The sequence below is a fragment of the Phalacrocorax aristotelis genome, chromosome 18 (assembly GCF_949628215.1).
Source record: "Phalacrocorax aristotelis chromosome 18, bGulAri2.1, whole genome shotgun sequence".
Taxonomy (NCBI): domain Eukaryota; kingdom Metazoa; phylum Chordata; class Aves; order Suliformes; family Phalacrocoracidae; genus Phalacrocorax; species Phalacrocorax aristotelis.
This window is the reverse complement of record NC_134293.1, coordinates 4,884,543-4,910,407: the sequence shown is the minus strand read 5'-3', so window position 1 is coordinate 4,910,407 and position 25,865 is coordinate 4,884,543. Positions and strand designations below refer to the sequence as shown.

Sequence of the window (25,865 nt, the reverse complement as noted above, 5' to 3'; positions counted from 1 at the left end):
TAGGATTTATTTCCTTGCAGCTATAATGGTCATAAACTGTTTGGACTGTGGGGGCTGTGGGTGAGGTTTTCTGAAGCACAGGCAAATATTTGGGAAACTGTTTTCACAAAACCTGAAAAGTAAAATTTCAGTTATTCCATGTATAAATTTTAATCTTGGATGAGGATCAAAAACTGAGGAAATCTAATGGAACCATAGATAATGCGAGTATTTTATTTTGAAAATTATGGAATGTACAGTTTTCTACATGAAATACATAACCAGTAGAGTCACTGAATGTCTGTTGGGTTTTGCTGGCCTTATGTGGTGATGACCAGAAGAGAAAGCGACACAGATTTTATCAAGCAGAGTCTGTAGGGTCATGATTCTCTATCCTTGTGATGGCTTGTTTGGAACTGGTGAAATGGTGGGTTTGTGGTAGCCTCCCTGCAGAGGTGAAGGGAAGCAAGAGCCTGGAGAACCTGGGGGAGCAGAACTCCATGGCTGGAGTCATGCGTGCTGGGGTGTGGGAGGCTGGGACCCTGACTTTGCTCGGGTGGGCTGGGAGCGGGGATCTGTACTGCGCCTGGGAAGGTTCTATGGTGGGAGGCCTCTCATGGTGGAGCCAGTGCTAGAAAATATTCCAAGACAAGTTGCTTTTTCTTATACTTCTGTTTTAAAATGAATTAAATGGGGAATTTCTGGTGTACTTCATAGTTGGGTAGTTTGAGTAGTTCTTCAAAGCAGAAAAAAAGGCTGAGAGGCGAGAAGCATTTAGTTATTAGGTAGATACAAAATGTTGGGGGTTTTTTTTTTGTTCGTTTAAACTCTGCTCTTTCCCTGGTATCTCTTGTGTATGCTGTCTGGTGAAGAGATTTATTTCCACTGTGACTGCCTTCTTCACTGCCACAGTGTGTCGCTGTCCCCTTTACCCATCTGCTGACAATGCTTGAAGAAATTGGATCTGCACAGAATTGTTTGCCTGCACTTTATCAGCCACATGGCACTTGCTGCTGGTCGTCGCTCCTATCACCAGTACTATTCTTAGTTCCTGTCTCCTGCAGTGACCTCACCTTGCCCTTCAGGGCTCAGGGTTGCATACCGTTATCACATTAATGTGACACTTTTCCTCTAGGTGCTTGTTGCTTTTTTCAAGTGATCCCATGTCGGGTGATTGCATGGCTTTTGCTCAGACTCTTGGAACATGGGCGCATCACATACAAGCTGTGCTACCTGGATACGTCCCTGCACCAGGACAGACCCACATGTTGTGAAGTTTAAGAATGTAATCCAGGTCCTGTATCTAGTTGCAGTCTAGGCCTGATCATCACTGTATTTCTGTGGTCGTTGCCCTTGCTTATCCTTTCCCTACCCCTAAATTAGCAATTTATGTTTTTGCATGTGCTCGATACTGAGTAAACACTCTTCCTTTCTCCAGTGATGTTGCTGGACCCTACAGTATTGTAGCACTTTGCTTGCGAGGATATTTCTCCTTATAGCACTAGGCGTGATCTCATCTCCATTTTATAGGTGGAGAAACAGAGGCACAGAAAACTTAAGTGACTTGTCCAGGGTCTCCCAGCTTCCAAGCTCGTGTCCAGTGTGATTTGTTGTCTCATGTCTGGGTCACCACTGTGCTCTGCGTGCCTGTACGTTCTGCGCATCTGACTTTCTTCTCTGCAGCCTGGAAATGCTTTCTTTGTCATCTCCCCACCCACCGTGAAAGTCTGATATTAAATCCACGTTGACCGAGTTCTCTGGGCTAGCTGGCCGCCGTCGTTGCGCCTTTGCTCTCGCAAAGCTAGCCGCCGAGGAGGCGCTCGCCGGCTCCTGGCGCAGCTGTGTGGCCAGCGGTGCAGGGTTCCTCTGGATGCTGACGGAGCGTGTGGGGAAGCCGTGCGGTCTCTGCTTCCTTGCATGAGCTGGGGCTGACTGTTGCTGCAAACGACCGCTGTGCATCGTGTGGGCTGCATCAGCGGTGCTGTGTGTTAAGCCTGGTTACGTAAGCTGTAGATCATTTTCTCTCTTTCCTGATCAGCTGCTTTTCTCTGAACGCTGCTACCCTCTCTGTGCATGCTGCGTCACAGGAAGAGTGACAGAGAGAGAGGGGTAGTGGAAAGCAAGGGACAAAGGTTAAAATATTGAAGTGATCTGGGAAGTGCCACTGCTGCAAGGAGAACCGCGTGAGTGCGAGAGGCTCTTCACAGCTTTCTCCTGCTGGGTTTTAAGCTGCAGTACTGAAAAAAATAAAATAGCAGCAGCTGCACTAGACGAGTCATAAGCCTGAAATTTGTTAATTCCTTCACTGAGACAGCATGGAGGATTCTGCAGAGCAGGGTCAGGAAATGAGATATCACATGCTGCAAAGGTAAGAATTACAGATGTGGTTGTCTCCTCATAGCAGCGGCGGTCCTGGACTGAGGTAGTTGGGCACTCTGTACTGCAAATGCATACTGATATTTTTCCATGTTAATTTTATCCTCTGAAACCTCACCAGTGACTGTGAGGTACAGACTTACAGACTGTGCAGTCTGTAAGAAGGATGCTAGAATATGTCTTAGCTGGGGGATCAGTGGTAGAGTTTGAGATTCTGCACAACTTCTAACCTCTATAAACTGAAGGACAGATGAGCATTTTGAAAGTTCCTACATAACAAAACGCTGCAGTTGTGACCTGGTGATTAATAGGGATGACTGTTACTAACTCAGCATTTATTCTGTTTTGTTTAGAGCTCGGGGTTCGTTCTTCCTTGCTGCCCAACTTCTACCTGATCTTACCCTGCAAAAAGAAAAAAATCTCTCCTGTTTCAATGTTAATGTGCAGCCTGTGGTTATTAGTAAATAAACTTGATGTTCTTGGTATGCTTACAGTCACAAATTAAACGGAACTATACTTGCTTGTAAACAAGTGTTTGTGCATTATTCTGGATGATGAACCTCTGGTTTTGATGACATTTTATCTGTAGTATATGTGTATATATATACACTATATAGTGTATGTATATGTAGCAGATAGTTATACATAGATATATCGTGTATATATATATGTAGTAGAGAGATATACACAGATATATGTATCTTCATCTCAGTAGTAGTTTCAGCTTGGCAGGATAGTTCATATGCATACATGTTTGCAGCTTCTGACCCCAAGATTTTAATCTTTTTTCTATTTTTGTTGAGACTGCTCTCAATAAACCTGCAATAAATAAACCTCTCTCACTTGTTGGACTGTGCTCCTTCCTTGCCATGCCATAGATTCCGACCCTCTTCAAATACATGAATTTAGTAGAAACTCAACCTCAACTACATCTTTCTTCTTTCTTGCCTGTTGGTGCCTTTCCTTGAATTCCTGGGCTGAGATTATCAAAGAGCCGTTTGTGAACTCTTGCTGATAGGGATAAGTTTTAAGTTCAGCGATGATGTCCATCTCTGAAAGTGCAGCTTGTTGGAAGAAGGGAAAGTACACAGGGGAAGAACCGCCGCACACTTACCTTGTTCCTATGCACTTCTCTGGGTTAGCAGCTCTTCTTGAGACAAGTTACCAGACTGGATGTACTTTGGTCTGACGTAGTACAGTCATTTATATGTCCCAGAATATCACTGGTAGATAGGCTTTCTACCAGTAAAGCTGTAAATATGCTTTCTTGCTGTTCTGGAAATACGCACAAAATCAGGGTTGTGCTGCAGGAGGACGTCACAGCCAAAGTAGATGGTGTGCACGAAGGCGGAGAGGCAGGGAAGGATGCACTCCGTCCTGTGTGTGGTAGATAATGGTCAGAGCTGGGCACTGATCTTCCCTTACCTGGAAGATCGCCTTTCATCCCAGTACAGTTCATTCCAGTACAATTCTTGGTGGGTTGTACCAGGATTTGACATACACCTTTTTGAATAGGTTGTGCTAGATGATACGTATGAAGATCCTTTTTGTTAACAGGTACTGCAAAGTAGCGTAGTCTGTGTTAGTACCATGATCGTTCATAGGAAAAATGGGTAAGAGAAGAATCTGGATTTAAACCAGATACTAGCTACAGTTTTAGGGCTTCTTTCATCAGCAGATCTTTTAGTCAGAATACTGGTCTGTGATGTTACTGTGCTCCTGATGAAGAGTTAAGGAAGGTCTGCATTCCAGGTGGGTAAATCTTTATAGGACATAATGTATTTATGAGGGAACATGAGGGGGAGATCTGTGTGTTCCCTCTCAGGCTGTCACCAAGCACCTCTAACATCAGCTCCTTCACACCAGGATGCTCCAAACCTCACATGGGGCAGTGAACCTCACAGATACAGCTCTCAGGCTACTTGCCCTGCGTGTCTGTGTTTAAAAGGAGACCTCTAGGTGTTGTACGTGACTTGGCTTGTCCTTGGTTTTCCCTTTGTGCCCTCCCTCAGCAATTCCAGCCACTTTATGCCACATCCCATCCCCTTTCCCAGTGGAGTTGCTCAATGGTATCAGCACTTCAGCAGCTGAGTAGGCCAGAGGTTCCTGACGGGTTTCCCATGGCCAAAGAGCAGCCAGCAGGGCCCGCCTGGCTCCTGGGGACAGATGCTGCCAGTTACACAGCTGCTCCAGTGGCACTCAGCCCCTTGGTTCCAGTTGGGTCTTTTGAAAGCATTGAGTTGTTTCTAAATACCTTCCCAATATTCATCTCTTCTTCCTACAGAAAAGTTCTGTAATCCTGTGTGTTGGCGGGGGTAAGGACTTCAGTGTGTTCATGGGAAAGGAACCCATTAAGAAAAGCACACTAAATACGGCAAGAAGAATGGGTAAACTGTGGGGTTACCTGAGGTAAAGCTTCAGGAGCTTTGAAATAAAAAGTATCTTCTTATTGCCATAGTCATGCTGCACTATGGTAGGCGCATGGTGTGAAGAGTAGGTAGCTTTTCTGTTGAGTTTCCTCTCAAAACTTCAGCTTTGTAAATTTTAACAAATAACTCCTGTAGTGCTTGCAAAAGCAAAGGGTGATTTATCCATGTGTTGTTTCCGAGGAGGCTGAAGCATAAAAGAGGGAAGCAGCGGTCCTATTCCCACACAGAGGGATGGTGGCAGAGCACAGGGTTGATCTTGTCAGACACAAAATTGGCTTTCGCTGCTTGTAGTAGAAATAACGTGATTAATTTGTCCTCTAGCTCTCAGAACTTTTGAGGAAGATATTTTAAGACTGGATAGTGGAAATTTCTTGTAAAATGATAGCAGAGTCTCTCATTTACACCTGAGCTTTATTTGCTGTGGTTCTTAAATAGGATTTCTTTATGGAGTCTGATTGTAGTAGCTCGTTTCACCAAAGCCAGAAAACATTGTTTTTGTTTCCCAGCTTTCCTAGATTAATTGAAAGTAATGTGGTGGAGTATTCTTGTTCTGTGTTGGGCAGCAATATACAGTGAACATATTTTTACTTATTTATATATTAGCATAACCAGAATTTCTCCATATAACCTGGCTTTTGCAGATAGATAACTGAAAGGTATATAAAGAACAAAGTCACCCCTGTAAAAGCTGAGGACCCCGCACCACAGTAGTCTGGAGGCAAGGGGTGATTCTGCTTGCCTGCTTGGGGAGCACAGCCAAGGGGAACTTTACAAATTATTCACATATCATCTTCTATTTGTGTACCTCTGCACTGCCAAGTTGCTTTTTTTCTGTCTCCCGCAATTTCTGTAGGCCCAGTATGTCTGGTTTACACCTTGCAAAGCAAGGCCGGGACAGGAAGAAAGTTGACGTGCAGCGGGATTTCACTGTGGCTTCTCCAGCAGAATTTGTCACTCGTTTTGGAGGGAATAAAGTTATTGAAAAGGTAAGTTACTGACCTTTTTGACTTTAGTGTATTGCATTTTGTTCCATTCTCTTGAGCTATGACTGCTCTCTGTATAAGGCTGTACATTGCAGATATCAAAATATTAACATCCCTGAATTTGAAAGTTGTACTTCTGCCTGTAATCAGCGTGTTTCTGTTTTATTTTATATGTGCTAAATACACTTCCCATTGTTTTAGCCTAGTGTGACAGGAAAAAAAAAAAGATTGAGTGGGCTAGAACTCTTCTGCTGAAACAGAAGGATTTATAGACAGGTATAACAAAAGTAGACTGGAAAAAAAATCACTAAGACATGTATTTAAAAATACATAATTATTTAATGGATGAGGTCTCTTCCTTTCAGGTGTTGAACGTTTTAGTCACTTGTTATGCCTATTCTCACGTGTCTTCTGCTCCAAACAAAGTGTAATACATTAAAATATTTATGACTGAGCAACAGCTGATTTCTGAATTGACTGATGGGCCATTAAATGTTCTTGCTGAATTGAATGCTGGCTAACGAAACTGCACAGCTCCAAAGCTGGATGAAGAGTCTGCAGGGAAAAAGCTGTTTTCATTATCGTTTAGTGTTTTGTGCTATTTAGACTCTGTCTCATCCCTGCTTCTAATATACTCAGGTCCTGATAGCAAATAATGGCATTGCAGCAGTGAAATGCATGAGATCCATCCGACGCTGGTCCTATGAGATGTTTAGAAATGAGCGGGCAATCAGATTTGTTGTCATGGTGACTCCTGAGGATCTGAAAGCAAATGCAGGTGAGTTGAAAAGAGCGTGAAGGTGTACAACCCTCTCCTTGCACAGACCTGTCTGCCCACAAGGACGCAAGAAGTTGAACGTACGTCCACTGTATCACGTACCATTCTGTCAAGTAACAGATTTTTTTCTGGGAGGAGATTAAGTACTTCCAGTACTGTAGATTTAGGGAGTTTTAGACCAAATTCTGTTTATTAGGTTTGCAGTCTAAATGAGACCTGCTTTGTGTTCACAGAGTATATTAAAATGGCGGATCACTACGTCCCAGTTCCAGGAGGACCGAACAACAACAACTATGCAAATGTGGAACTCATTCTTGATATTGCTAAGCGGATTCCAGTGCAGGTGAGAAGTGTCGAAGATGCTTTTTAAAACAGGATGTATCGCTAAGCAATCTCCTCTCCTTAAATAACGAGTTGTAAGTGGGGTAAAAGATAAGTCAAGGAAATTGAAATTACAAACCTCTACTAGCACCAAAAGGCAATGTGTATTACAATGCTGTGGATTTCCCAATAAGAATATCTGCAGGAGATAGAAGGTTTGCCATTTCACTGTTCTTTCTTCACTTTCACTGAAGTTCACTGTTCACTTCAAATTTAGTTTCATGGAAACTTTCACCGTTCACCTATTCTTAGTTCCTCTTCAACAGCTTGCTTCAGCAGCCTTCTGTGACTTGTCTACACAATACAAGACAGTAGCCCTTTAAACTAAGCACACCATGGAGACTATTTTCAATGAGGAAAAGAAAGACTTGAAGTACCTGCATGCTTTCTATTCCTGCTCACTTGCTTGTTTTACTAAAACAAAGAGTGACTTATGTTATTTTCTTACGCAGGCTGTATGGGCTGGCTGGGGCCACGCGTCTGAGAACCCTAAACTACCAGAACTTCTCCACAAAAATGGGATTGCTTTCATGGGTGAGGATATATACTTCTGACCTAACATCTAGTCCTTATTTTAAGATGGGTGGTTTTAGTGAGATAGAAGATTCTGGGTCTAAAAGAGAGCCATGAGGTATCGTTTACAAGTGCGAGATTGATGATCTTTACAGTAGTCAGAGCAACAGAATATGCCGTCTAACAGCATAGTCTGTTTCCAGTCATCGAGGCTAATGAAACTAGATGAGGTTTGGAATGTGTTGGGAAATAGTTCTTTGTGGGAGAAGTGGCAAGTTCTCCAACATGTTTTTGAAAATTGTGAGGTACTAGATCAGAACAGATTCCTGTTAAAGCAGATTGTTTTGAAAGCTGAATGTCCCTGTCATCATTTTAAAGAGGGTGTTTGTAGTTCGGTTTGATGGAAAGAGTGGAGTTTTACGTGGACAATATATGAAGTTTGTGGTCTAGTTAGCTGTGTAAATAACCAAGTGCTGGAGATGTTTGTTGCAGTAAGCCTCATCTCCTGAACCGCATGGATCTGAATTGGATAAGGTCTGGGATGCGTGCTGTGTTTAAAACTGAAGATGGACTTGTGATAAAAGTCATGGTCTGAACGTAGCCTGGGGATAGTTGTGTCACGTTCTGACTTCTAGCAGATCTTTTTATCTGTAATGGCTTGGGCCATAACCACAGAAATACTCTGGACCCTTGAAGAGGGGTGGATTTAAAAGCTGTATTTTAATCCCAGTTTAAATCTCTTACCAATCATATGCCACAGTCCCATGCAAACACATTTCAAGTAAAATCAGGGCACTGAATTATTATTCCTGTAGCATGTGATGTGCACACCTAATGCCAGCTACTGGTACCTGCCATCCCTTTGAGAGCAGGCCCAGCTTGAGGACACATGGACAGAGAGTGGTGCTTGCAAGCTGAGTGTGCCAGGACTTTAACAGGATGGGCATGTAACAAGCTATTGTGATGTGTCTGTGGTTACATCGCTGTAGTTTCAATTGCCTTTTCCTTCTTGTTGGTCAAAAGTACTCTAGTCTGTTTGGTTTTAGTTTCTGGCTGATACAGTTAATGCTCTCTGTTTTAGTTCAGAAATGTGACTTACACCAGTTGAGATGTGGCATGCAGCAACCCTGCTAAGAGTGTTTGTTTATCCCTCTTACATGGAACCCACATCAGACTTCTGGCCATTTCCCTGGTGTCTGATATCTCTTGTGTCTCTCTCATGCATTGTTTTTGCTCTTTGCAGGTCCTCCAAGCCAAGCAATGTGGGCCTTAGGAGATAAAATTGCTTCTTCAATAGTGGCTCAGACTGCCGGCATTCCAACTCTTCCTTGGAGCGGCAGTGGTAAGAAGGAAATCGCTGTGTTTGTCAAGACCATTCTAATTTTTTTTCTTCAACACGTTTGATCTTTAAGAAAAGTCAGTGCACGAAAAGGCGTTTGAAGAGATGCTCCATCTGTTCAGGGTTTCAAATTTGTGTTATTCCAGGCTAAGACGTAGTGACTACGGTATATATGGATATGTCAGGCAAAATGTACATGTTGTGTAACGTGCTGTTAGTCTAACAGTACAGCTGTAATATCTGGTTTTTCTGCAGTCTCTCCCTTTCTAGCGTGTAGTTTTGGAGCACACAGCCAATATTCTGCTTCCATGGAAGCTCTATACAGTTTGAAAAGACTATAAATAACAACCTCTCAGAATTGCACAAGGTAAATGAAGGAGGATGTAGTTTGTTGAATGAAGAGATCTGCTCAGCAGAAAACAGAGATGTCTGTTAACACTCTGCATTCTCTCTTTTGTAAATGCTTCCAGACTTGGGGAACTATGACCACTGTTTGTTTCGCCAGTGTCTGATGTGTGAATTCTCACTGAGCCCTGCAGCAGAATGAGCTAAGAAGATAATGCTTATATTTCAGGTCTTCGAGTGGACTGGCAGGAAAGTGATCTTCAGAAGCGTATCTTGAATGTTCCTCAGGAACTATATGAAAAAGGCTATGTGAAAGACGCAGATGACGGACTGCGGGTAGGTGTCTAGTATTCTGAATGTGTTTGAGGTCTTACTGCAGGAATGCCTGGAGAGGTTTAATTTATTTTTAATGGGAGTACAAACTAGAACTAGACTGTCAGCCTCACAGAACTGAGGCTTGGAAATTGGAAAGTGATCTTTCACATATCAGCTTTGGGCTCAGTACGCAGAATTAGGTGAGAATTAGGAGAAAGAGATAGATGTGGGAACGAAGTTTTATTTCATTAGGGGCTCTCTTCCGGTTTTGGTTTAATGCAGGGAAAAAAGTGTTTTTAATAAAGACCCATGACCTCATGCTTGGTTTCATATTCTGTTAATTTTTCCTTTGAGGAAGATTTTGAGAATAAGAAATATTCCTGGGACAATACAGGGTTTGGGAATTTTCCTTTGTGAAGAAAGGGGGTGGAGTATGTGACTTTTCCATGTTACTCAGTTTAATGATTTTCTGTATTACAAAAAGCTTTTCTGTGAGTTTGTAAATTTAATGGCATCAAGCACTGACAAAGATTTTGTGAGCACTTTGAGAGGCTAGACTTCTCTGTAGTCACAAAATCACTGCTGATATTTCCAACTACAGGCACCCTCTCAAACTGGTTTCTATCCCATTCATGTCTTGGTTGCTAAATGGAGTCAGACATGGAAGCTTGGACACAAATTAACAGGGAAATAATGATCCTTTCAACTTGAGTCTACTAACTTTTTGAACTTAGCCATATTTTTCTGCCCATCTGGTCAGGCTGCTGAGGAGGTTGGCTATCCTGTCATGATCAAGGCTTCTGAAGGAGGAGGAGGAAAAGGAATCAGGAAAGTTAACAATGCAGACGACTTCCCCAACCTATTTAGACAGGTAACTTTTCCCATCAGTTTGTACTGTCTTGTTCTAAATGTTCAGGTTGGGCGATTCTGAGAGCACTGAATTGGGCATGTTAAAGGGAAGCCTGCATTATGTATCAGAGCCTGTTTAGCTACTTTGAATCATGAGTTCATGCTTTCTTCGCTCTTTATGTTGGTGGGTTTTCCATATATCTGCATATGCAATGCAGTTGTCAAATGCCCACACAGGAGAGGCTGAATAAATCCAGGTAATAGAGGGCATCTGCAGTGTAACAAAAAAATGCTGAAGGACATGAGCCTTCTTTAGTTTATGGGTTATTTAGGAAAGCTGAGAGGAATGGAAATGGCACTGTAATTCTATACAAGCAGATGCATGGTATCTTCAGCCTTAAGTGGCCCAGGGGAAATATTATGGATGTTCCTTGCTTAAAAAATGAACTTGGGATGATTGTGAGTAAGAGAGGTGTTTACAAAAAATGATCTGCCTATTTATATGCTGTCTCTGCTATAGGTTCAAGCTGAAGTCCCAGGCTCTCCAATCTTTGTAATGAGACTAGCCAAACAGTCCCGGCACTTGGAGGTGCAGATCCTGGCAGATCAGTATGGCAATGCCATCTCTCTCTTCGGCCGGGATTGCTCCGTGCAGCGCAGGCACCAGAAGATTATTGAGGAAGCACCTGCTTCTATTGCGACTTCGGTGGTGTTTGAGCACATGGAACAGGTGAGAGTGGCTCTGCAAGTTCTCTTTTCCTTGTGATACTCCAGAAACACGCAGGACTTTTGACATTGCCAGGAGTTTTGCATTGTTGAATCTTTTAAAGGAGCAGTATAGGGTTGTGTGCCTTAAACTGCTTAGTGTGGGCAGCCACTCACATTTCCAAAACTGACTGAGTCCATCATGTGCTGACAAACAGCTGTAGAGCTCCCTTCAAAAATGCATGCATCCCAAAAATAGGAGGGAGTTTTGTTTTACATGTATATTGTCATATTAAAAGCAAGCTGCAGGAGTTGTATGAGTTGTCTAATGCTGAGTATTATAAATATTTGCTTCGAACTCTGCCTTCTGTAAATTGTAAATGAAATCACCTGGAAATCAACACTCTGTGCCACATACTTTTCTTTGAGCAGTTCTCGGGCCTGTTACAAGCTTTTGAATGTTTCAGAATGCCAGCAAAAAAGTCTGAAGTGGGTGGGGTGATAAACAGAGCTTAGGTAACTGAGCATGGGGTCTGGAAATAAAATACTCTTTTTTTTTTTTTTCCCTATACCCTAGTGTGCGGTGAAGCTGGCCAAAATGGTGGGGTATGTGAGCGCGGGCACTGTAGAATACCTGTACAGCCAGGATGGCAGCTTCTACTTTCTGGAGCTGAATCCCCGCCTGCAAGTGGAGCACCCCTGCACAGAGATGGTAGCTGATGTTAACCTCCCAGCAGCGCAGCTCCAGGTGAGTCAAGTGCCCAGGCCCTGGGCTCCTGGAGGCTTTCAGAAGTACTCAAGCTGTGATATGTTGTAGAGGCCTAAGCGTGAAAAACCTGTTCTGCTTAAGCATTAGTAAAATAGGGGGGCGGACTCTTGTCTGAGTCACAGCCGGTTCTGTGTTAAAACTGGATCACACACTGACATTATGCAGATAACTAGATCTTGGTACTGATAAAGGAGAGAGTATAAAGGAAGTATTAGAGAGCTCTACTTAATATTGCCTATGTCCTCATGTGCATGCTGTCATCCATCAGGTGATATGTGACTCCTCCACATTTCCTCCTCAATACAAATACCCAATAACTCAAAGGCCCGTTTTGGTACTTTCTCAGCTTGGGACTTATTTTCTGTGGCTGGAGCAAAGCTTCATTCAGTAATCCAAAATATATATGCGTCCCTTCTGTTACAACTGTTTCACTAAGTTATAGCTCTACCATTTGGCTCTTTCTGATTCCGAAAGCCAAGAGCGGTTATTCTCTAGTTGTTTCTCCTAGACTGCTTAGGTAGAACTTCAGTTAAAAAGAGAGTGAAGGGAAGCAATAGAGGAATAAAAGGTAGGAAAAACTTATTCAAGGAAAGGTTGTGTATAAAAAAGCCTGTCTCGACAAGCTTTAACCATGAGTAGTTCAAGTTTAAGCTCTGAAATTATTTTGTGAAACGAGTTGGCTTCTGAGGCTAGCAGTGTGATCAAATGCGGTGCCAGTTTTGAGCAATGCATCGCCCACTCTGCCTCCAAGGGACAACAGCTTCTTCCTAGAGTTTCTAATGACAAAAGGAGGGGAAAAAAGAACAGGCAATTGGATCTTTCATCTTTCAGCAAGTTCAGCAGTTGCTTGAAGTTCAGGAAGATGACTTGGGTCTTTTTAATTTTGATGAGCAGTTCCTGACTTCCAGAGCAATTGTTTCCTCCTCTCTAAGCCCCTCACTCATTGCAGATGCTTCTTCCTCCTGGCCAAGATCCCTGCTCTTTAACCTTTCTGTTAAACAGGATTTGTGCCTAATAATTAGATACTTGAATAGATGTGGCAAAGCGACCAAGAATTTGTCTTGATTTATTGCTTTTTTCAAGGGGGAGCCATGACAGTGGGTGACAGTTATGGCTGACATGAACAAGTAGGCTTTTTGTTGTTCTGATCCCCAAAGCAATGAGGGAATCCATCACAGATTCTGTAGAAAGCATTTGTTGCACATGCTGTCCCTTGTGCGTCCCCACCAAACTCCCTGTGTGCTTCCATGCTGTCTCCCTCTTCTCAGCCCTCGTCTTTTCTGCTGGTGGATGAATGCCACAGTCTTCTTTCCCTCTTTGTCTTACACCACCTTAGGGGCTCTAGGTGCTTTTCTACTTCAGTTTTCTCAGCCCTCCCATTCTTACCCTCTTGCTTTCTTTCTAGTTTCTCTCTTCTCCCTGCTCTTTGCATTTTGAAGTTTATTGGATAGATGGTAGAGAAAACAAGCAGTTGAACTGTGATGTCTTGTAGGCTGCTCAGCAGCCAGGGTCATCTTCATTTTGTCAGGAGACTATTTGGCTTTGGTGTGAGCCTTCTCTCAGCAGGTGGTTCCAGTCTATGTCTGTATTTGCCAGGCACTGAGAGTTTTGTAACTGGTCAGATGCTTTCCTCATTGTTTGGGCACTGTTCTTCATAGTGCTGATGCTAGCTACAATTTCATAGACTGGCTTATTGGTATTCTAACAAGTTTGCTCTTTTGTCTGTTGGTGTCTGGCTAATAGCTGAAATAAATGGTTAAGCTAAAGCTCAGCCTTTTCAAGCTGTAGCTGTAAAAAAAAATCCCAGCTGATGAACAGAACAAGTGGGACTTTACTCCATAAGGATACAGCCAGCAGCCAGTTCTGCAGGTTACTCTCTCTGCAGTTTATTGTTGGAAAATTCCGGTTTCCTGTAACCAGTTAGGGCCCTTCTGTCTCACTGGGACCTTAGTATATTTTTAACAGGCCTAATGCGTGCCCATCATCAGCTGACCTAGCACTGGCCAGCTTTCTCTGGGGCCTTTTAATCGGTCAATGGAAAATACTGGCTGAAGGGCTTAAGGTGGATATTACATTAAGCTCAGCTGTCCTGAGAAATATGAATGTTCCAAGACATGTCAATGGAGAAGGCTCACATGAGAAAATAGCTGTGTATATTTGCTATACAAGAAATGCAGCATCAGCTTCTACAGAGAACTGGTGGAATTAATTCTTCAGGGGATAGGTACTCTCTGTGAGGAGAGAAACTCACTTAGTGGTGGTTTCCTTTATTATTTATATTATTAATTTTTTCCTTAGATTGCCATGGGGATTCCCCTCCACAGGATCAAGGATATCCGAGTGATGTACGGAGTTTCGCCATGGGGAGATGCATCTATTGATTTTGAGAATTCAGCCCACGTCCCCTGTCCACGTGGCCATGTCATCGCTGCACGTATCACTAGTGAGAATCCTGATGAGGTGAGTGTTTTAAATTCTGTAGTTGCTGACCACACTCTCATAACCATAGGCTTTACACCTGGGTTCAATCCCTGCTGCTGATCCTGAAAATTTTGGCAGCAAATTTAAAAGATTCTTCCCTTATCTCATGTAGCTGATGGTTCTGTAGACTCTGGTTAGACACAGCCCGAACTTGTTTGTGTATATATCATGTTGCAGCACAAACAGGTGCTCTAGCCTTCAGAACTCTCATTACTTCCCTATTTCTGGATTATTTACTTTTTCTTTAGGATGTGTAGCAATGTCTGTCTGTCTTTACAGGGATTTAAGCCCAGTTCTGGTACAGTTCAGGAACTGAATTTCCGCAGCAATAAGAATGTCTGGGGCTATTTCAGTGTTGCTGCTGCAGGAGGGCTCCATGAATTTGCTGATTCTCAGTTTGGTCACTGCTTCTCTTGGGGAGAAAATCGTGAAGAAGCCATCTCGTAAGTAGTGAGAAAAATGGTAGAACCGTGGAAGTTGCTTGGTTTTGTCCTCTTTGATCCAAAGTGCCATGGATAAAACAAGACTCCTTACTTCTAGGAGTTTTAAGAGAAGTTCCCTCTCTTTACCTTGTTTTCCAAATCATGGTCAGGCTTCTCATCCTGTCTTGCTTTGCAATTCCACTGTGTTACACCTACATTTCTACACTTTTTGCTTATTTCTCCTTATTTTTTTTCCTTTCTGTTTCATTCCTGCCTTTTATGCCTGCTGCTGAGGTATGATATAGCTACCATTGTGTTGAAGTCCCTCTTTGAAAACATTCAGGTGGAAGGCTTCTGACAGGAAAAAGATTGATTCTTATGCTAATGCCCTATAATGGTTTATAAACCATCGAGTGTCCTTATGTGGTGCAGAACGTTAAAGCATCCAGTCATGGTACAAGGCTGGCTGACCTGTCATCCATGCCATTTTTCATCCAGGGCCTTTCCTCTGTTCCATTCTGGGTGGGACGGAGACCACATCTCTCCATCTTATGTATACTGCTGACGTGTGGTAGGTGCCTAGATGATGATAACAGTGGGAACTCCTCATCTCATAGCTGGTGCTGGCTGAGCTGCTCTTGTTCACACCAGCAGCAGATTGAAGAAAATCAATGTTCTTTCATTCCCAAGCATGTCATATAGGATCTTGCTCCAGTGCACATGCTCTTTTGTGTTACTTTCAGACTGTTTTTTCCCAGCAGCTCATGGGGAACTATCTGGAGTTACCAGCTTGCCCATTACTGTTAGCATGGGATAAACAATGGGTATCCTTTTCTCTTCCAGAAACATGGTAGTGGCTTTGAAGGAGCTGTCCATCCGAGGGGATTTCCGAACCACTGTTGAGTACTTGATTAAACTGTTGGAAACAGAAAGCTTTCAGCAGAACCGCATTGACACTGGCTGGTTGGATCGGCTTATTGCTGAGAAAGTTCAGGTGCAGCTGGTTGCTTTTCAGGACTACAAATTGGAGTGAGGAGGGGAAGGGAGTGGGGGGACAAGCTTGGTGCATGTTGGTTGCAAGCGGACAAGGATTTAGGAGTGGTTAATTTCCACTCACCGCTTTATGAACATTTTCACTGGCCTTAATTCTTATTTATATCAAAATCCCAGGTCATCCCTATCAGGGAATCTTAAAGTCGGCCAGAAAAGCATCTTACTGTATGTGTGAATTAAGGCTAGTGTTTCGGTTTGCAGTTTGGGACAGATGGTAGTGGAAATGTAGGTGGAGCCTCAGGATTTGATCCAGGAAGAAAAAGATGTGGTTTTCTTTTAAGGAGTTACAGAGGTAATTGCTTCTATGTAGTGTTTGCATGGATGCTACACCAACTTAATTTTAAAGAGAGGTTGCCCATGAACCAAAAATATAGCTGAGACTGTTGATTCTTCAAGTGGGTGTCCAGAAAGGACTGAAGCTAAAGGAGACGTAACTGTGTTATGTATACTTTCTTTCTAGGCTGAAAGGCCTGATACCATGCTGGGAGTGGTGTGTGGAGCTCTGCATGTGGCTGACGTGAGCTTCCGAAACAGTGTCTCAAACTTCCTGCACTCTCTAGAAAGGTAAAATCGCAAGCCGGTCTGGTAGATAGCTGATAAGCAGATAGTAATTAGTTTTGGTTTACAAGTTTTGTTCAAGTACAGTAGAGTGAGGAAATGCAAAGAGCTTGTTATCTGCTGACTGTTCTCTGGCCCCAGGAGGTTGTTTATGTATCGGCCTAAGAAAACTGACAGATATCTGTGCACGTCCCCAAAACATCCCCTGCTGTTTGCACAGGTTGGTTTGGTTTCTGACAGTTCTGGCAGAAGCTCCAAGAAATGACTCAGAAATGTGGAGTTCTTTCTCTGTGTGCTGCCAGGGCAACATTAGGGAGTCTTGAATCACCAGATATTTTCTTCCTTCTCTTCTGAGGATTGATATAATTTTCCACATTTGACATAACCTTCCAAACTGAATGTTTCCCACTAGTATTTAGAAAGCCTTCTCTGCTCCTGCTGGCTTTAAAGTAGAGCAGGTACTGTAGGACAACTAGTCATAACACTCCATCAGGCTAAACCTGGCGTGATCCAGGCAGGTGCACTCTTAACTGAGTTCTTCCCTTCAGTGTCCTGTTAGTGAGTCCATACGTAAACAGAGCCGCAGGGAGAAAAGCTGCATTATCCCTATGTTAAGACATGCTGCGTGTTCTGTAATTCAGGCTGCGATGTTCCTTTTGCAGACTCTTCTCTAAGGCGAAAGTGGGTGAATGGAAGGGAGAGTAAAGCTGGTCTGTGTGGCTGGAGAGAAATGGGCTGGCTTTGTCAAGCCGATACATGGCTCTCCTAAGAAGAGACCATTTAAAAGCCTGCTCCCATCTCGCTGCTAGGGTTTTTCAAATTCTTGCATGCATCTTTGAACCTGCTTGGGCCCCTGATAGCCATTTGGTGGCTTCTGGAAGACCAGTTTTGTTTTGTACTTCTCTTTCAAGGGGCCAAGTCCTGCCTGCTCATACTCTGCTAAACACTGTGGATGTGGAACTCATCTATGAAGGACGGAAGTATGTGCTGAAGGTACAATGCACAGTGTGGAAACCCATTCTCTTGCCACTTTTAGTTGGAGATGTCGGTTTGTGGGCTGCTCTGGCTTAATAACACATGTAATTATTGGAACTAAATCTGTGCAGGGTTTATTTTCTCTGCTTTAGTAGGGTTAAAAAAATCAGCACAATCTCCCTTATGGTAATACCCCATCGCATCTTTGCATTTCAATATCTCTGTGTATCTCTGTAAACATTTTAACCTTCTGGGGTCAAGAAATGCTCTGCATAGGCTGAAGAATACTTTGTTATAGCAAAGACTACTGACTGTTGGTTGACCAAAACTTTCAATTGATGTTTCTGAATATGTGGATTTACTCTGTTGAGTGTTTGAGCCCAGTTTCATCAGCATGACAGAATTTGTAGCAATTTCTCCCTTTAGTGTTGCTTTTTCTCTGCAGTGTGCAAAAAATAGAAATACTGTTTAAAGGTTGCAAAACTAAGCATACAAAGGTTAGGAAATACTAGACTTAAGATTGCCTGTGCAATCTTAATTAGCTTCCTCAGGCAACTTTGTTATGCTGAAGTTTTTTATGACATGATCATAAACTGTTCGTTGCAGCTATAAGTATTCTGCACCCCTGCACCTCCATGAGTTTGTCGTGGCACCCCTTTGATGAGAAACAGAGAGGCACTGAACAGCAGCTAACGTATGCTGTGATTTACCCAGCTTCAGATAGGAACTCTGTGGCAGAGACTGTGATAGGACCCCTTTTTCCAGGGAGAGCTTTAGCTGCTTTCGCTGCAATTTTAGTACACGACTGTGACTTGTACGTAGGTCAGGATGAAGAAATTATATATAATTGTGTAATCAAACTTGTACAATTAACACATTAGTGTAAGAGGATTAAATCAAGATTCATGGACAGCATTATTTCTGGAATCTCTTGACTGCTAAATGCTTGGCTTTGTGATCCCAAGTTTCTTTATGTTGGTTTTTTCCATCTAAGGTGAAAAAAATGGCTCTGTTCCCCTTCTTTAATTCACAGTGTTGCGGCGCTTGGAAAACTGTGTGTTGTGGCAACCCAGGCACTATCAATGCTGTGTTATTTCATGTGATATGTACCATTCTTGTGGATCTGCAGGTGACCCGACAGTCTCCCAATTCCTATGTGGTCATCATGAACAGCTCGTGTGTGGAAGTTGATGTGCACCGGCTGAGTGATGGAGGACTGCTTCTATCTTATGATGGTAGCAGCTATACTACCTACATGAAAGAAGAAGTGGACAGGTAGCAACCTGTAAAGATTGATGTTTAACATTTACATACAAGCCAAAACTGGCTGGACGTGTAACTTGAAGCTTCCCAAAGATCAGCTGGGAAGGGAATTCTCTCCTAGGAAGATGTTAGTAGGTGTATTATGGGTGAGTTTAAAGGGAGAAGTTGCCTTCACCTGAAGAATGGATCTTGGCTACTGTTAGAAGAAAGGTCTGAATGTGTAACAATGTGGAGTCCGTATTCTCCCGCTGGTTCTTTAAAAGTGCCCTTTTGGATTATAAAAACAAAAAAAACCCATGAAAATCTTCAAAATCCTTGAAATGCCACAGCTGCCTTAGAAATAGATACAAGATTTACTATTTCAGTGCATTCCCTTAGAATTCCCTGCAGGGATCATAGCGATAAGGTCAGTAGATCTCCAGCTTCCGGAATGCGAGCCACTGCTCCCTCTGCTGGTTTCTTTTCTGTGACAAATGTAGTGAATCTGGTCAGGAGTACAAAGAGTTTGGGTAGCTTTATGGGTTGGAAAATGTGTTAAAATCTTCCCCTCTCAGCCTGCTACATGAGCACATCCTGCTCTTTTCAGCTTTGCTCTGTATGCAAGAGGATTTTGCTTGAGGCAGGCAGTTTGGTGAAAGTACTGTGTGTTATATATGGCAAGTGGAATCTCCACTAACATCAGTTTTTATTTATATGAAATCTTGAACTTCATTGTTTCTGACAGCGAGTAATACCAGTTGGTAGAGAAGAAGCAGAAGAGTAACATGCATACAACCTTGCTAAGAGCTATTCTTTCTGGTTTCTGATCCCTGACTTCCATAGTCCTGTTCTGATGTGATTAATCTGAACTTTCATATGCAGGGCCGCACCATTCAGCTCAGAAGAGCCGTTTGAGGTGGTTTTGTTTAGTTTTGTTTTGAAGTAGAATAGGGAAAGGAGGAGTGGATTTTCCCCTTCCCATGTTTTCCACAAGAAATTCTGTTGCAGTGATTTGTCCCATTCTTTGCTAGGTATCGCATCACTATAGGTAACAAGACCTGTGTGTTTGAAAAGGAGAACGATCCCTCCATTCTGCGCTCACCTTCGGCTGGGAAGCTTATCCAATATGTGGTGGAGGATGGGGGACATGTGTTTGCAGGCCAGTGCTTTGCAGAAATAGAGGTAAAAGAGTCTCAAAGAACTGACTTGGCTGCAGATGCTGAATCTGCCTAGGCAAAAGCTGGGGAGGAAAAAAGTTGAATGCTTTGGAACTGGGAATTGAGCGTGAAGGATAATTCACAGTATTTCCTTTCCAAATTTTGTCTGTGTTTTAACCTGGACTAATACAGGAATCAGCAGTCAGAATGATGGGGTGGGGAAGAAATTACTTAACAGCTGAAATTTGAGTGTTAATGACTGTATACCAAGATAAGCAAAATTTCTCAGCAGTAGGACCGCGGTTGTTATCTTGCTGTGATGGCTAAGGAGAGTGGGATCCACATGTACTGTGTTTTCTAGCTGTGGTGAAGAAGGCCTTCTACTTGTAGGCCACTACTTGGTACTAACACAGACTCAGAAGCAGAGTTGTATGCCAGGATTAAGTTACAAATCAAGACTTCTCTGGTTACCTGATCATTTATCAGGTTGATCAGATGAGTTAATAAGTGTCACTCCTCCGTTCTCCCTTGGAACTTACTTAACTCTTAGAGAGGAGGAGGAAGAACAATTTCTGCATCACAGTGAGGAAAGCACAAGAGGTTGTGTAGGAGTGCATGGCTCAAACCAGATCTGAGGGAGGGGAGGGTGTATGTTGACAGAGGGGCAAATAAGCCAGTTGGGGACAATGTGTAGGAGAAAAATACCAAGCCAGAGATCCAGATATTTTATGTAAGTGCTTTTACACTGCAACAGAGCCATGGTGAAGAAGGAACCACCTACTCAATTCCTGTGTTCCCAGTTGTGGTTTGTAGTATAGCAGTGGTAAGACCAGACTGTCTTGCCCTATACCCAACCTTTCTGCTCCAAAGGCAAGAGCTTCTGTGGTTGATCTAAGGACGCATCTGTTTGTGAAGAGAGGGCTGAGACCTGTGACCTCTAGAAAGTAATCCTAGTTCCCTCTGTTAAAAGTGAATGTGTTGCTGTAGCTTTTGAGAGTGGCTCTCCCACTCCTAGCCTTCAGAGTGCAGCAGCTGCAGCAGTAAATTGTATCTGCTTTGTTCATTTTGTTGAACGTGGGACCTTCCTGGGTACCTGTCGGTCCAGGCAGTGGAACAGGTGACGTTCCAGAGGAGGGCTTCCTGCTGCACTAATTTGTGGCCACTTATTTTGTTCTACAATTCACTTTAGTGTCTGGGGTTTTGTTCCCAATGTGTGTGCTTTTAAGCCTTTGAGAAAGCCTGAACACAAAAGGTGCCTGTGCACGTTAGTTTGTCCGTGGTAGGACATTGGCTGCTGGCTCACAAAACTAGAACCGTTTGGGGAACATGGAAGGTGAGTGTGTAACCTGTTTTCCTTGCTACAGGTGATGAAAATGGTGATGACGCTAACAGCAGGAGAATCAGGCTGCATCCATTATGTTAAACGCCCAGGGGCAGTCTTGGATCCAGGGTGTGTGATTGCCAAGCTCCAGCTGGATGATCCCAGCAGGGTTCAGCAGGTGAGAAGTTGCAGGAAGCGCAGATGTTCGTTGTGTTTTTAATAGGGGGGTGAAGTTGAGAGTGGTACGAGATGGTCCAGTGTACTGAAACAATTTCAGATTTGTGCATTGTACTGGAATTGTCACTTTACTATTTATTTGTCTCAGATGAGGACTAGGACCCAGATTATTGTCTCTTTCTCTGATTCAGCCTAAGCTTATGTACCATCCTTGTTCTCTTCATAAGAAGAGTACAGAGTAACTCAGTACTGTTGTGGGTACGTGGCTGTCTAGGCTATTGGAGGTTGGCCAGATTTTTCTGTCTATTTTATTTCTATGCAAGTTTATTTAACTTCTATTTATCATTTATTCTTCTTTAAGTGACCCTCTTTGGAATTATGGGAGTTTATATCTCAACTCCTAGAGTGTTATGCCCTGTGAAAGCAATTGTAGCATATCTGGAAATACAAAAAAAGACCATAGGACATAAATCTTTTTTAAGGTGAAAGACAAAGAGATATATTCATTTAGGGGTGGTTGGCTGGGGTGTAGCTGGTGGTGGTGGAAGAGAATCTATTGTTCCTTTAGCAATAGCTAGCTGAAAATTGTGGGAGGTTGTCATGCAGGGGGTAAAAAGCGATTGTCAGCACCAAACTGTTGGCTTTTCCCTGTGCTTTCCTTTGAGATTTTTGGTCATTCTGGATCTAAACAATGAGATCAACTGTAATCTATTTGGGAGAGAGGCTGGAAGTTTATTTTGTGGGTGTACACAACACAGAACTGTTAGAGATCCAGCTCATAACTTTTCTGTCTCTCAACCAAGTGTATTTTCCACTCTGGAAATTCTCCCAAGTTAAATCTGAGCCTTCAGCTGAGGGTAACTGGATGTTACCACCATGGCTGATGCCATACAGGAGGCTTAGTGACTCTGTGCTGTTCATTGTGTTTCCAGGCTGAACTGCACACGGGTACCTTGCCGCAGATCCAGAGCACAGCGCTGCGAGGCGAGAAACTCCATCGCATCTTCCATTATGTCCTTGATAACCTGGTCAATGTGATGAATGGATACTGCCTGCCAGAGCCCTACTTCAGCAGCAAGGTACTGGTTACTTTTGTTTCAGAGGAAAAGCACAAATATTCTTTCAACTCAAGGTAAGGCTGTCACAGCCAGAGGACCAAGAGTAAGGGCAGTACTACCTTGCTAGTCCAGCTCAGTTCGGTTTTCTTTCTTAGACTTCCTTATAGTTGGTCTCACCAGAGAGTAAGATGGGAAAGTCCCATCTGTGGCACCCCAAACAAAGACAAGGAGTTGAGCTTGATCTTTACTTCTTGAGCCTGCAGCCTTGTACATGGGAGCTGTGTGCATAGCCAGCAGTGGTAGAAGTCCTAGAGGGAGGAGGAAAGAAGGTGGATGAATCTGAGTCAGCTGTTGGTGTAAGGTAGCACAGCAGCTTTGTCATCTACCCCAGTTCCCTCTCTTAGTCCCTGGACTAGCTGTGTGATAAAACAGTGTTGAAGAAGACCTCAGTGAAAAGCCTTTCTTTTTCTCCCTTCTCGGTGCTTATTCTTTTCTTTATGCTTGTCTTTACACTCACTTGTCTCTCTCTAGGTGAAAGGCTGGGTTGAGCGACTAATGAAGACACTGAGGGATCCATCTTTGCCTCTGCTGGAACTTCAGGACATCATGACCAGTGTTTCTGGACGGATCCCACCCAATGTAGAGAAGTCCATCAAGAAAGAGATGGCCCAATATGCCAGCAACATCACATCAGTCCTTTGCCAGTTTCCCAGCCAACAGGTGATCAACCACACTTATTTAGAGGAACAAAAATAGGTTTGTGTTGGGGCAGAGAGAGAGAGAAAGTTCCTTTAACTTATCTGGAGGTTAGTGGACCTGAAAGGTGCATTTGAACATGGGATCTTCGTGATGAAAGATACTTATCTGCATCACTTAAGCTTAAAGGCTTGCCTCTTTTACCTGTGCTGAACAATATGTGTTCCCTGCTCAGTATAGCTTTAAACAGGCAGTTTGGAGGCAGCTGAATCATATCAGTGGCCTTGTGGGTGTTTATTTATTTGCTGGTACATATGCTGCAGTGCAATTTGTAGTGTCAACATAACCTTAAAAAAGAGTGATTGCAACTAAGGGAGGCCTGATCAGGTAATGAGATGTTGGAAGATGATTTCTCCAGTATACGATATTGTGCATTGATTTTTGTGTCATTGTCAGGTCATTAACTTCCTTAGCAGTTTAAGGCTTTGGCCTTTGCTGGAGTCTGCTGGAGCTTGGGTCTGGTCTGTCTGGGAGTTCTCAGCTTCTCTGCTGGTTGTTCAGCCAGATCCCATCCAGGACTGGGACTGGCATGTGATTGCTCTCTTTCAGATTGCCAATATCTTGGATAGCCATGCAGCCACCTTGAACCGTAAATCAGAGCGTGAGGTCTTCTTCATGAACACTCAGAGCATCGTGCAGCTTGTACAGAGGTGAGCCATTTTCAGGGGTGCCCCATCTCTGTTTTTAGTGTTTTTTTGTTTTTGTTGTTCTTGTTGTTATTGGTGCTTGAAAGACGTGAAGCTGCTTGTCTTTATTCGGACGGTTTTATTACACTCGGAGTCTAAACCACTAGGAATAAGCCTGCATTCTTCCCTCAGGGAGGTACACAGTGAGGGGTCCATGTGTGTGGCTCCTGACTGCCTGTGTGAAGCACACATACAGATTCTTCCTCTTTTTCCCTTTGCCATATGAAAGAAAGATTTAACTTCTGTCTGGACGCTGATCACATCTTGGCCATTTCATCAAGCCGCTCGTGTGTGTTTTGCCTTTCAGCATCTAGAGTTTTGAGTATTTTTAGAAGAAAAAGGACATTTTGATGCAAATCATGGGCCATGCTACTCCACAACAGTGACGGCAGGGGTTATGTATTCACACAACAGTTGGGGTTTTCAGAACCAGTTACACTTCTTTCCATAAGCAAACAGGCTTATTCTGCCTCGTGTTGAGTGTTATTCACTTGCAGGTCTTCAGGAGCAGGACCGTGCCACTCTCACTCAGTGCTAGGTTTGACTTACTTGCTTCTGCAGGTACCGGAGTGGTATTCGGGGTCACATGAAAGCAGTGGTGATGGATCTGCTCCGTCAGTATCTGAAGGTGGAGACTCAGTTTCAGCATGGTGAGTCTCTAAGCACATCAAGGATTTGATTTCTGAAAGAACCACATTTTGTCCCAGAAGGTCCACATGAACCTCCTTCAAGAAAGATTACTCTGACTTTATGGTGAGGCTAAGCTACACAGGTTTTCTTTTAAAGGTCTACCAGTCAGATCCTGTTGTTTGTAGAGGAGCTTATGTCCAGTTTGCGTTTTTGTAGTAAGAGTGCTCATAATGCTTATGACAAGCAAATGACAAACTCCACCCCAAAGCTATCTGTTCTGCTGGTTTTCCACTGTTGGTGTATCCATCATTTTTACATCTTGTGTCGTCTTACCCACAGTTTACATGTCATAAAATGACTCTGGTCTCTTAGGTGTAGGAATGCTCCTTTTCCCTGTAAATCTTCAACAGAATAGCTCCTGTATGAGTTTATGATCCTCCAAGTGAGGACTTCTGTATGACCTAGAGTAGAAAGACAGACTCACTGAATTATGAGATTCTTTGTGTTGTCATTTCTAGCCTGTTATTGAGCTCACTAAGGCTCAGCCAGTCTGTGTGGTCTCTACTTGTTCAAGATCAGAGATGAAGCAGTTTTCCCTTGCATTCCCTCACTGACTCTGTCAGCGTTGGCCCACCACTGGAGAGTTCCCTCACTTGGGTATTCCACGTGTAGAAGCTTCATATTAGAGCTTGATTTTTGTTTCCTTGTTTCTGAGCATCTGCAGAAAAATTAGAATTAGAAAAATGGTTTAAATATGTAGTTCTGTCTTGCCTGTTTATTAAATCCTATAGTAAGAAAATCAAGTGCAGTTAAAAAAAAGAAAAAGTCACAGAGTTATTTGCACCTGCTGTGAAGTACCAGGATGCTGTTTGCTGTTCATAAGAGCAAACATCAAACCTCAGCCTGAAACTGAGCATTGAAATGAATGCATTGCACTGCTGTGTCCAGGCACAAGATGGCAATGAAGCACTAGCTAATTTTGAGGCTCTAGCTCATACAGGTAGTTCAGATTCCACACTACTTTTCTTTTGTCCTGCTCTAATACCTGCACCATCCTAATGGTACTGCAGATTAATTTCTACTTCAGTTTGCTGGTAGAATAGGATGGTGCAAGTCGTTTTGCTTATATTTTATTCTGGTTGTCTTATGAATGAAAGAGTGAGCTCATGGTTCTTCTCTTCATGCTGCTCACGAAGGAGGTATTTGGTATTGGAACTGTTTCAATAAGAGTAGGATGTTCAAATTAAAGTTTGCAGTGGAGGGGAGGGCAGTGGGAGGAATGCTTCCTTCCCAGAATTGATTGTGTGGACGATGCAAAGTAGATTCTCAAAACGTGTCTCTGTTTTTCTATATATATCTCTAGTAACTTGTATTCCTTGACACACAAGTGTGAAAACTGGAAAAAATGTGCATTTCTGATTGCAGGTCACTATGACAAGTGTGTCTTTACCCTTCGGGAAGAGAATAAAAGTGATATGAACGCTGTATTGAACTACATCTTCTCACACGCTCAGGTCACCAAGAAGAACCTGCTTGTTACAATGCTCATTGTAAGTTTTCCATTGGTGCTCTAGAAATTTGCTGCTTC

The 25,865-nt window shown here is 43.1% G+C and overlaps 1 protein-coding gene across 2 annotated transcripts in view; it reads left to right on the top strand.

Annotated features, from left to right (window-relative positions):
* ACACA (acetyl-CoA carboxylase alpha) overlaps positions 1-25,865 on the top strand; it is a 138,278-nt gene that overhangs the window by 15,446 nt on the left and 96,967 nt on the right. The window contains exons 1-23 of one of the 2 annotated variants that reach the window (XM_075113149.1): positions 2,162-2,347; positions 5,638-5,770; positions 6,407-6,545; positions 6,779-6,888; positions 7,379-7,460; positions 8,683-8,781; positions 9,353-9,459; positions 10,199-10,309; positions 10,808-11,017; positions 11,570-11,740; positions 14,060-14,221; positions 14,522-14,685; positions 15,508-15,658; positions 16,178-16,281; positions 17,187-17,268; positions 18,380-18,525; positions 19,524-19,674; positions 21,014-21,148; positions 22,080-22,226; positions 22,737-22,925; positions 23,511-23,611; positions 24,209-24,297; positions 25,703-25,827. In XM_075113149.1, coding sequence (XP_074969250.1) covers positions 2,295-2,347; positions 5,638-5,770; positions 6,407-6,545; positions 6,779-6,888; positions 7,379-7,460; positions 8,683-8,781; positions 9,353-9,459; positions 10,199-10,309; positions 10,808-11,017; positions 11,570-11,740; positions 14,060-14,221; positions 14,522-14,685; positions 15,508-15,658; positions 16,178-16,281; positions 17,187-17,268; positions 18,380-18,525; positions 19,524-19,674; positions 21,014-21,148; positions 22,080-22,226; positions 22,737-22,925; positions 23,511-23,611; positions 24,209-24,297; positions 25,703-25,827 — 2,961 coding nt within the window. In that variant the 5' untranslated portion in view covers positions 2,162-2,294. Of the gene's footprint in view, positions 1-2,161; positions 2,348-5,637; positions 5,771-6,406; positions 6,546-6,778; positions 6,889-7,378; positions 7,461-8,682; positions 8,782-9,352; positions 9,460-10,198; positions 10,310-10,807; positions 11,018-11,569; positions 11,741-14,059; positions 14,222-14,521; positions 14,686-15,507; positions 15,659-16,177; positions 16,282-17,186; positions 17,269-18,379; positions 18,526-19,523; positions 19,675-21,013; positions 21,149-22,079; positions 22,227-22,736; positions 22,926-23,510; positions 23,612-24,208; positions 24,298-25,702; positions 25,828-25,865 lie in introns of those variants that run through there. The other variant, XM_075113150.1, reaches the window with a different exon arrangement.